At 47.0% G+C, this 11,613-nt stretch overlaps 1 protein-coding gene across 5 annotated transcripts in view; it reads right to left on the bottom strand.

Moving 5' to 3' along the window:
• MEIS2 (Meis homeobox 2) overlaps positions 1-11,266 on the bottom strand; it is a 173,878-nt gene extending 162,612 nt beyond the window's left edge. For 2 of the 5 annotated variants that reach the window (XM_069017705.1, XM_069017701.1), the window contains exons 1-7: positions 10,936-11,266; positions 9,609-9,900; positions 8,357-8,589; positions 6,585-6,726; positions 6,012-6,062; positions 5,189-5,239; positions 4,145-4,294 (exon numbers count right to left, since the gene is read on the bottom strand). In XM_069017705.1, coding sequence (XP_068873806.1) covers positions 4,145-4,294; positions 5,189-5,239; positions 6,012-6,062; positions 6,585-6,726; positions 8,357-8,589; positions 9,609-9,620 — 639 coding nt within the window. In that variant the 5' untranslated portion in view covers positions 9,621-9,900; positions 10,936-11,266. Of the gene's footprint in view, positions 1-4,144; positions 4,295-5,188; positions 5,240-6,011; positions 6,063-6,584; positions 6,727-8,356; positions 9,055-9,104; positions 9,131-9,608; positions 9,901-10,935 lie in introns of those variants that run through there. The other 3 variants (XM_069017704.1, XM_069017702.1, XM_069017703.1) reach the window with 3 other exon arrangements.
• Between the last annotated feature and the right edge of the window lie 347 nt (positions 11,267-11,613).

The following is an 11,613-nucleotide window of genomic DNA, read 5'->3' as shown; positions in this document are numbered from 1 at the left end:
TACTCAGTGAAACCTTACCTAAAGATTTCATTATATTACTGGAATCGATATGTACTACACTATTTTTACTTTTTCTTATCTGCAAAATGCCAGGAATTTGCACAGAACATTCTTTGAGGAGAAATATTAAAGAAATGTTAAGTTGTCTGGATATCCAAAAGTACTAAATAAGTATCTCCTCATGTGAGAGCTGAAAGGTTTAATATTCAGACTAATCTTTCTCTTCTATAGCTAAGATGTTGGATTTCTAATCTGTCAAGTCTTTTTTTTTAAGAGATGTATGTATATTTCTATCCATTTTAATTATATTTTAGGAATTATGATCTGTATATTATTATCTCTGAGCTACAAATTGACTAAAACATATAAACAAATATCAAAAAGACTGAGGCCCTCATCCTGTTCCCACGAAAACTGGAAGGAGAGCCATAAATTTCTATGGGAGAATTACTAGGCTTAAAAACAGGTTTCTGCTAAAGGAACAATTGTATGACACCAGGTGAGGCCAGCTACAAAAGATATGTAATTAAAGTACAAAATGTTATCATATGTTCAAAAAAAGTTTTAAAATCTCCAAATGTTATGAGCATTGTGTTTTTCTGATTTGAATAGCTTGAAATGAGAAAAAAAAAATCTGTCAACAGTCTCATCAGAAATTTTAGGCTAAACACAGAATTCAGGATAGGGCCCAATATGTTTCTTTGAACAATAATAAATTGTCTGTGCTGGGAAACCAGACTTGAACTGCAGCTGCAAAGGGTTTTTTCCCTATTTTCTTATCTTTTTTTCCCCTAACTAATCTGGTTCAGCCAGGGCATAGCTGTGATTACCTTCTTCACATCTACAGCTAATACCTCAGAGCACTAAAAAAAATCAAGGGTGTTAAAAATTCAAAAACTAATTATGGGCTGTTATATTTACTAAACACAGCAGAGTAATAACAAAAGTTTCAGCTTCTTGTGGCCAGCACTGCACTGTTTGATCTACCAAGTCCCTGGACCCTTTACACTAACTACATTACATAACAGTTAATAGCGCACTAAAATAAAATTCAATAAACACATTTATTACCAAACATGTACAGCACAGCCTCTTACAGCTGTCTCCTTTTTTCAGCACAGGTGTATCTCTGAAGAGTTTATTCCTTTGTTGTTTTTGGGTTTGGTTTCCAATTAAGTTATATAAATAGCAGAGCAGTAGATTTTGAAAGGGGAAGCATGCAATATTTGAGTACCCCATTTCAAGTCTTATGGTAAATATTGGCTAATCCTACAATTCTTTCCGTTACTTTCCTTCATGCTTGTTTTAAGGTCTAGAAAAACAATAAAGCTGAGAGCTGCCTTAGTTCCTAATTCAGCACTGCCACTGTCACTACTACCACTCCTCATATTCACATTAAACACACAGAGGGTAGCTTTACACCATTTAATAACAATAGAGGGGTATGAATTTTTGGGGTGTCAAACAGCTGTCACAAACTGTCACCTCCACAAGAGAAACCTTGGCACACAACAAATTAACCTACACTTCTTTTGGGCTATCATTATTCATAGCCAATCAGTTGAAATGCTCCTAGTATTTCATGTGCAAATAAAACCATGAGGGGAAGACCCGTGGATCAGAATAGTGGGCCAATACATAAAACAGAGGAAACAACATGCTGTCTCTGTCCTTCTGAAGTGGCTCATCATCACCCCTGCACCAACTTTCACCAAATGAGATCTAGCCTAAGGCTATATATTAAATATGCATATCAAGGCAAATGAAAAAAAAATAAACCTGGAGAGCCAAATTGGACAAATTTGCATGCTTGAACTGCTACGTTTTCAGGTAGATGCTCAAAAATGATAGCTCATTTTTAATCGACTTGCATGTTTTTATTAGCCATTTTTTTAAAGCTTCTCCTTTTCTATGAATAAAAGTGCATTTCTTTCTGCTGGAACCTTGCAAATATAAAACATGGTAGTTTGACTAAGCTATAAAAAGGTGTTAAAGTTTTGTCAGGAAAACAAGCTAATATACAAAAAAAAAAATCCAATAAGGAGACACATTTCCCAAAACGCATGAATAAAATGTAACTATGTGATACAACTCTTCATTTCCCAGTTGGTGTTCTGGTTGCACAAATTATTGCTTCCTTTCAAAACAAATAGCAGGGGGCTAAAGTAAAAACGTTATAGCTCAAATCTCCAGGAAATAAAAGGCTTTAAATTATAATACCCAATGAAGTGGTAAACCCTAACGGGTGCAAGATAAATGGGTTGTCATATTTATTTGAGTTTGTTTTTGGGGCCACAAAAGCAAGAGGAGATTCTTCTAGGGAAGATAATAGTTACCAAATTATCAAAATGCTAACCCCCTCCACTCCTGTCCTATCATTGTGTGTGAATTTAAATATTATAATGGAGCACTGCAAATTGGCTTGAGCATTTGCCATCTGCCAGAACCCTAAACAGGCTAGTTTATCTAATCTCTTCAGTATAAACATAAGCATGCTCCATTTCTACACTTCCACTTGAAACACACTCTTGTAAAGAAACTGCACTGGAGAAACACGTCGTTGGTTTTTTTTCCTGTTTCTCTAAATTTTACACAGTGACTCACTATCTTTCAGGTTGCCACTCATTTCAATTTCTTTTCTAGTACTCTCCCAGAATACTTATGCCCACGAATTTAGGGTTGTAAAATGCCATGAAACAAATATTTTTGAAATTGTGTCATGCCTCATGGAGTTTATTACCTACATGTGAGTTAGCTGATAAGCAGAGAAACTTTAAGGAAGCTCTGCATATATTTTTTCCCTCAAAATAATAGATTTAAAATGTAAAACATAGCACAAACCTTGTCATGCAATGTTTACTGAATACAAATGAGAAAATGAAAGCTAAGGCTTGGGTCCAAAAATATTTCCCATAACTAAGCCATGCCAGAAGGGGGACATTTAGAAGAATTTATTATTATTTTATCTCCCAATTCAGCTTCAGTCCAGGTCTAATGTAATTACCGAATACACACAAAAACAACATGTTTTCAAAGGAAACAAAAGCTCCTAGAAAGCTCATTCTCCCTGGGCTTCCAGCTACTCTTCTTAACACATTGGGAAATAAAGGCAGGCGCCTGTGCAGAAAGCATGGTTAACTTCACACTGGGTGTTAAATTAATATTTCAACTGCTAAAATATTAGACTCTATCATTTAGATTATTAGTTCAATTGAATCTAAAACTGTATAAACCTCTTTGCCCCCCAGGGATGCGTTCCTATAAATAAAGTGGAGTTCACACCCACTCTTTTTAACCAAAGCTATTCCTTCCCTTTTCTGCGGTACCAGCTGCAATCTTTCCCTTCACATCCCAAAGTCTCTCTGCATCTACATCTTTTGAAGGATCACAAGAGTCGCTCCAAAACCCGGAAAAACAAAGGCACTCTCCTCACCACACGCACCAATGTTCAGTCCTACACCCATTACACTAATTCACCAACTCTTAAAGTGTTAAAAATCAACCGCTAACCTACGGTTACTCAATCATCATTCTCTCCAACTTTCTGTAATACATTGTTAATAATTGCTTCATCAAGGTTACTGTCTTTTATTATGAAGATGCTTCAGGCATTTGGCAGTAAGTCCATATTCTGACAATAAGTTGCTATAAAGCAAAAGCATTGGAAACTCTAATGTGCTAACCTCTTTTTTTTTAATGCAGTGTAGTATTGCCAATAATTCTCATCACTTGTCATCCCCACGAGAGGGGAGGGGGGAGCAAATCAGCAAACTTTCTTCCTAACTTTCTTGTCTGTGTTTCCTTACATTGATGCATTGATTACAAAGTTGGCAAAAGCAGGAGAAAGCACCGATCCCCACATCAAACCGACAGTTCGCTAGCTCTCCAAGCCGCCCAGACCAGGAAACTTTACAAACCATTGCAAACTCGATGCTTTACAGATGAAAACTGAAGGAACCTTTTGCATTTCTACAACTTTACAAAGCGAGAGGGAAGGAAGTGTGAAGATGGGATTCGAGCTTGTAAGAGGTTAAGGTAGTAATAATACTAATAGACAACACCAGCAAAGCAAGGAAATCAGGAACAGGTCCTCTAAGTAGCTTAAAGATTTTAAAAGTGTCATAAAGAAAACAGAAGGACTTACATGATCAGCTAAATTTGTGGAAGATCCTGAGAGTTCTTCATGGTCTGATTTGGAGCTGCCATCCCTTTCATCAATAACAAGGTCTATTGGCATTTTTCCTTTCAAACAACTAATGTACCGATGGCAGAAGTTATCACACAATTCATGAACCTGAAAAGAATAACAAGAATAACAGAATCAATAATGGCAAATATTGTATTTCAACTTTTTTTTTTTTTTTTTTTTTTTTTTGTAGCAAGAACAGCCCTCTGATCTACTCCACAAGTAACTCTAATTAAGGGGGACAATAGTTGAAGGCAAGGAAACAATAGAGAAATTGTTGCAGCACATATTATTCTCTAGAGACTTGCCGCAGCAACAAGTTAGAGAGAGAGAGATAGTGGGCTCGGACTTGTGTGCTGAAGAAAATCGGATTTGGTGATAACATCGGAACACTGGGGGCTGGACCCAGGTGGTATCCCCGGAGCATACACAACCCAGACAGGTACAACTAGCCACTCGGGACGGGATCAGTTTAAACCGGGGCTAAAAAAAAGGTCTAAATGGCCGGGAGCAGTAAAACGAAGCTACTTGCTGAGGTTGTGGGAAGAGCCATTCTCGTCCCAGGGCACAGCCCCTGCCCACGCCTCGCAGGGGCCCCTGCCTCTTCCAAACATTTAGTGCTTGCTTGGGGTTAATGTGCCTGACAGAGCTGGAGAAGGGAACGAGTGCTTTCATTTCTTTTTTGTTAAACATAATATTTCTGAGTGGGAAAGTGAGGAAAGCCGTAAGGATTAAAGGGGTTTAATATTTAATATTAGTAAATATTGAAATTACACACGCACAAAAAGGGAAAAAAACGGTCTGGGCATGTCTGTCGGGTGTCACATGCTCTGATGGCACAGGTTACAGTGTCACACTGCATTACCCCTATCTTCTCTGGCCATGTTTACAAGTCAGCCCAAACAGTCGGGAGGAAGGGAGCCGGAGGGGGGGGGGGAGGCGGAGGAGGGGGAGAGGGGGCAGGGAATGGCGTTCCCCCCCGCCCACCTCCGTGGCTCTTACCTTTTCTAATTCCAAAAGATGAAACCTTAGTACTTGTATTGCTTGGATCATCTGCAAGAAAGTTTTGAGCAAGGGGTTATGTGGGAGACAGGAGCACGGGGGCTGGGCAGAGCCCGAGTGGGAAAGGGGGAGAAGGGGATTGTCAGGGCGCGCGGTCATTATCCAGGATTTTAGCTCATTGGTCACGCTTCAACAATTTTGATCAACTTTAACCTAAACACTTGATTTTTATCATATTTATTCCAGGAGCGGTGATTAGTGCTCTATTACCGCGATCTTGGAGAAAACCTCTTCCTCTACTCGTTCCCCTCTCAGCACCCCGGCCCTTATCCCTGAGGGTCCGCAGAGAAGTCAAACACACGCTCCCACCCCCACCCCCGCCCCCAGGAGAAAGGGGGGATGACTGTGTGTTTGAATAGTTTGGCATCTTCTCTACAAGCGGATTTAGGCACTTTGAATATTGAAATCGTTCACATTAGCAAAAGAATTACATTAGAAATCTCCAGCTCTCTCTTCTTAAGCAGTTACTTCCTTCACTTTAGCCTCCTGTGGCTTTCAGACTCAGCTTTGCAATGCATCGGGGCTTGAGACTTTGCTCTGACTGGCCTTAAGAGTAAAGCTCTTTGAAGCCCCTTGAAGGCAACTTGCCGACCGGCCGGCGCCCCGCTCCCATGCCGGTGCAGCCCGGTGCCCGGACCGGCAGCCGCTGCCCCGCCGCACCGCTCGGCCCGGTCCCGGGGCGGAGGAGGGCGCTTGCCAGCAGCTGGCGGAGGGGTCGAGAAGGGCGAGAGGGGAGTGGGGTGGAAGGGGGAGCAGGCCTTACCAAATTGTCCAACTCTGGATTTGAAGAAAAAAGTGGTTTTTCGGCGCGGACCTGCAAGAAGAAGGAAAACCGGCGTGAACTACAGCTTCTGTCTTTAGCCCCGTAACCGGATCGCCCGAAGGGTGAAAATCCCTTTGACAAAACCGGCCGGTACCAAAATCCGGCTAAACGCCCTGGGCCACCGAGCTATGGAGAGGAGCCCGCTCCGCTCCTGCCGGCCCGGCACTGAGCCGGCCGCCGTCCCACGGGAGCCTTCTCCTTTGGCTCCCCTGACTGCCTCCCGCTCTCTCTGCCTCCAAAACTCCGCCACAGCTACCTTTCCCTATCACTAATGCAGGAGGGCAAGGACCGGGAGTCCCAGCCCGGCAGCGTGAGGGGGCTGCCGGCCGAGGCGGGGGTCAGGGCCAGCCGGGCCACCAGGGCGCACCCCCGCCCCGCCGGAGAGGGGGCGCCGGGGGGGTGGGGGGGGCAAAGGGAGGCTGCCCCTGCCAGCACCCGGCCGTGCGGGTCGAGGCGCTGAGGAGGCGGCGGGAGAGCTGGTGAGGGTCGGGGGCGGGGGAAAAGGTGCCAGACCTGTTTAGCGAAGACGGCGATGTCCTCGTTGAAGGAGTCGGAGGAGCAGACGTCCCCGCCGGCCACGCCGGGCTCCCGGGGCGTGCAGGTCGCCAGCTCGCACTTCTCAAAGACCAGAGCTAAGAGGGGGAACAACGGGTGCCTACCGGGCAGTGGCACACAAAGAGAGGGGAGGGGGTGGGGAAGAGGGGGAAAGAAGAGCTGTAATCAACAAGTTTTTGTTGTTGTTGTTGTGTTTTTTTTTTTTAATGCACGGACACACAGACACGGACACACGGGCACAGCCACACTGCAGTCTCGCAGTAATGCTCCGGGCAGAGCAGTGGAGAACCACATTTTGAAATAAAAATGCTGGGTTTGGTGGTGAGCTGGCTGTTGTTGCTTTGTTTGTTTGGGTTTGTTTTTTTTTTTTTAATTTTGAAATTGCAATGCCCGAACCACATCCCCCGTGCAGTCCTCACCGACGAGGACAAAAGTGACCTCTCTAAACGCACAAGGCACCGAACGTGCTAAGCAGCAGCTCAGCTGAGAATGCTACACTTTTGCCACAGCTTAAAATACCGCAAAACCTGGAAGATCCCATCCCTACCCTCCAGCTATGACCTAAAACGAGAGCACAGCTAGGCAAACTGCAAACTACTTAATACGTAATTTTATTTTTCAAGGGGCCTGCTAGCAAAAATGTGGTGAAGTTTCCTGGCTTAGGAAGCACACCCAAGTAAAATACCATCTGTCCAGATAAGTGAGCTGGGGAGGGGGTGGAGGAAGGGAGCACTTCGCGAAATATTTTCCCATAGTTGGTGCAGTCAGAAAAAAAAAATTATCTGCGTGCTAAGTAGTAAGCATGCATTTGTTTCTTTTCCCCTTTGGTGTCTGATCAAGGCCCCACACTCTGTCATAGATGTTACTAGCTCTCCTTTTAGGATCAGCTAGTATTTTTTCCAAAAGGCACTGAAGGGAAACGGTGTCATTCCCTCCAAGCAAAGCCCTGGTGAAGGCTTGAGTTTTGCTGGGTATAGGTTTCTTTTTCCTCATGTTCTTTCTTTCTTAAATAGAGAATTCAGCTCATTGCCCCCAATGTATTTATGTCTTCTGTCTCTGGGAAGAGCTGTTTGCAAGAAGTGAATCCCTTTTATTCTTACTACCTTCCGCGATGTGAATAGCTCTTTATTTACAAAGTTGGAAGAGTGGTATTATGGCACAGAGGAGAACACCAGAACAACACTTCTCCAACTAAAATCCAGAGCAATGAGAGACGTCTCTAACTCCTAAGTGGGGCCTTTCCAAGAAAGGAAAAAAAACCCCACGGGTAAGAAAAGCCCCCCCCCTCCCCCAAACACAAAAGAGAAAAAATCCGAATAAATAAAGAAAAATGGAAGGACAAGGCAACACTACCTCTCTCCAACCCATCCTCTCTCCCCAAGAGGTCTGTTTTCCAACACCCGTTTCCCGTGGGTGCTGGCACCTCAGCTGAGTCAGGCTGGGATCGCCCTCGTCCCGGGATCGCCCTCGTCCCGAGATCGCCGGCCACGGCAGTGCCACCGCGCGGGTCTCCCTCCGGAGCGGGCGGCTGGGGGCTGCCCTGCCGCCGCCTTCCCCCCGGACCCTCCGTGCTCCCCCGCCCCACTGCGCTCCGGGGCCCGGCTGGCCGCTGCCGCCGCGGCCCCGCGGGAGCCCCCGCCGCCCGCCTGCCCCGCTCCTGCCCCGGCCGCTCCGCGGGCACCAGCTCTGCGGAGCCGGGCCCTGGCGCCGGGCGGCCCGGCGGCACCTACCCGTAGATCGCATCCTTGTCCCGCTTCAGAGCGTCGTTGACAGCGGAGCCCATGCTGGCCGGCATGACATTGGGGTGCGGGGCGTGGGCGCCGTAGTGCTGTCCGGCGTGGAGCGGCGGCCCATGGTTGAGGTGATGCACCGGGGGGATCGGCCGGGGGGCGTGGGGGTCCCCGTACATGGACGCCGGCACCCCTACTCCGTCCATCCCGCCGTAGTGGGGCAGCTCATCGTACTGTCAAAAAACGGGCCGGAAGAGAAGAAAGAAAAAGAAAAAGAAGAAGAGAGGGGGGAATAAAAAACCAAACAAACAACAACAAAAGTCAGAAGAGAGTAAAGCACCCGGACAGACACAAACAGAGCAAAACAAAACAAGAACAGCCACAACAGAGAGAGAAATGCTCAAAATGAAATCAGCTGGGACCAGGAGCAGGGGCTGGAGGGGTTGAGGGAGGAGTGGGGGTGCAAGGAGAGGTAAAAGGGGAAAGTGTGTATGCCTGTCTGCGTGTGTGGGGGAAGACGGTCCTCTTCAGCACGGGCAGGAGAAACTCTAACAAGGAAACGGGGATGAAAAGGAAGGAAACGGAGGAGAGAAACTAGAGTTACTCTGCATTAGAAAAGAATAAAAAAAATAAACAAGCAGAATCAAAAGCAACTAGATAAATAAGTCAACACTAGAAAGGAGAGAGGAAAGGTAGGGTGCATCTGGAGGAGGGGGGGAGATAAAGGGGGAAATAATCTGAAAGTTACCAGAAACATTATTTAGTAGCAATTCCCCTTGTCCTTGTCAAAGCCAGAGACCAAAAAAAAAAAATAAAAAACCCAAAAAACCCCCCAAAAAAACCAAACAAACAAAAAAAGAAGCAGCTATATGTGTATACATATATATACATTCGTATATACACACACACACATATGTATTTCTTAGTCTTTGCTAGGCAGCAGCAGTAGCGGCGGCGGCAGCAGCAGCAGCAGCAGCAAGCTTTCCCCTGTGAAACCCGTGCTACTGAGCAGGCAGAGAGCAGGGAAATCGCGCTGCTGGGGAAAAAGCTAGAGAGGAAAAAAGCGTGGAACAATTGCAGAGAGACACACACAGAGACACTCATGCACACACACAAAAAGCCAGTGAATAATTTTTGCTGCTATTTTTTAATAGTGGCCGCCATCATCATCAGCAACAGAGGAGAGCAAATCGGACAGGCCCCTCTTAAGAGAGGATTTATATATAGGTAAGTGTTGGAGATTTAAACCTACCCTTTGCGCCATCAGTCTGCGCTCCAATAAACTCCTGGATGTGTCGTATATTTAATATCCCAGTCCAGCAAAGAAAGTGATTTAGAGTGAAGAAGATTCCTTTTTTTTTTTGCAACCCACTTATAGACTTCTCCTATCCTCCAATATGGGTAAATAATAATAATAACAACAACAATAGCAACAACAATATATAAAAAACAGTCAAGAACCACGATGAGTTTCTGTGTTTTCTTCTTTTTTTCTGTCTCTTTCTCTTTCCTTTTTCTGTCTCTCTTTTTCCTTTTTTCTTTCTCTACGCAAAAAAAAAAAAAAAAAAAAAAAAAAAAAAAAAATTGTCAAGCCCCCAAACTGAAGGTTACGATCGGCCCGTCAGCAACCCACATGTAACCAAACTGTCGTGTCTCATGGCTTTTTGCCACTCCAGCTGTCAATCAAAGCCAGGGAATGTCAAGGTAGTGAATGAATGATGGTTGATGATGATGAAGAAGAGAGGAGGAATCTTTTTAACCCCGGTTTCTTCTTCCAGTAACTCCGTGCTCGGGTTTTGCCTTTTAGGATCGCTTATAGGGTTGTTGGTTTTGGTTTTTTTTTTTTTTTTTTTTTTTTTTTAAAGTACTGTGAAGGGGGGTGGGGGAAGATGCGAAGAAAAATTGAATAGTTTGCAAAGCCCGGACTTCCCCCTCTCTCCTTTTTTTTTTTTTTTTTTTTTCCTCCCGGCAGGTATTTTGTCTCCCTCTCTCCCTCGCTCCCTGGGATGAGTGAGTGTCAGTAAGTGTTGGCAGGTTGGCTGCCGGCTGCCTTATAGAAGAGGCTCAGTTTTGCGGCGCTGATCGGCGGGAGAATGAAGTGACGGAACCCGGAAGTAGTGGTGGCCATAGCCAGTCCTGCAGCGCGGCGGCGGCGGCGGCGGGGAGCGGCGGCGGGGAGCGGCGGCGGCGGGGAGCGGCGGGGCGCGGCGGCGGGCGCGGGCGCGGGGCGGCGGGGCGCCCCAGCCGGCGGAGCGCCGGGGATGCGCAGCGCGGCGGCGGGGCGGCCGCGGCGCCGCGCGGGGGGAGCCGCGCAGCAGCCCCTGCCCCGAGCGAAGCACGGCGTGTAGGAAGGAGCGAGCGAGCGTGCGAGCGAGAGGGAGGGAGGGAGCGAGGGAGGGAGGAGGGAGGGAGGGAGCGAGGGAGGGAGCGAGGGAGGGAGGCAGGGGAGGAAGGACAGGGAGAGTGCGTGTGTGCGAGAGGGGGGAGAGGCAGGGGAAACTGCAGAGAGCGAGAAGAAAAGTGCGGTCGAAGCCCGGCCCCGGGTTGGTTTGCGCTAGATTATTTGAGCAACAAAATACCTTCCGATTACCCGCGGTGTCGGGCGTCTGGCGGCGCGCGGGGCTGCTCGGTCAAGTCGCCGGCTGTCGCCGCTGCCGCGCGCGGTGCGCGAGCCCGGGGGCACCGGGAGCTACAGCGCGCGGGGGGGCCGCGCAAAGTTGCTCTGCCCCCGGCAGCGAGGCTGCTCCGGCCCGGCGCTCCCGGCTCCGCCAGCGCGCCGTGCTGCCAGCCTGCCTTCTTCCCTCTGACAATTCATTGTGCTTTTCTAAAAATTAATTTTCCAGGGCATGGAGAGAACGCCTCGTTCAAACCGTGTTGGGCACCGCTCTTCATTAAGTGATCGCTGCTATCAAACACGCTCTGGATGTCTTGAAGCGGGGGGGGGGGGGGGGGGGGGGGAGGCGGGGAGAGGCGGGGGGGAAGAGGGGGAAATCCCTTTTAGTTTTGCGATTAGGCTGCCAGGCTTTGTAAAGGGCTTAAAAACAAAGTCATGCTCAGTCTTTTGTAGGAGAGATCCAGATGTTATGTAGATTTCTGTTTGCATGTTCGTTTTGAGCGGATCCGGCGGTGAGCGCTGTATTTACGTGTGTGTGTTGCTGGACTTTATCGACGTTGAGCTTGTGGAATGTATGCTGGAGTATTAGCTCGGTAATGCCTTCTAATGGTAGTGCTAATTACAGTGGGGTTATTTAGCAAAT

The sequence above is a fragment of the Aphelocoma coerulescens genome, chromosome 5, assembly GCF_041296385.1.
Source record: "Aphelocoma coerulescens isolate FSJ_1873_10779 chromosome 5, UR_Acoe_1.0, whole genome shotgun sequence".
Taxonomy (NCBI): Eukaryota; Metazoa; Chordata; class Aves; order Passeriformes; family Corvidae; genus Aphelocoma; species Aphelocoma coerulescens.
Note: the sequence above shows the minus strand (reverse complement) of the source record. Positions and strands in the feature narration are given on the sequence as shown.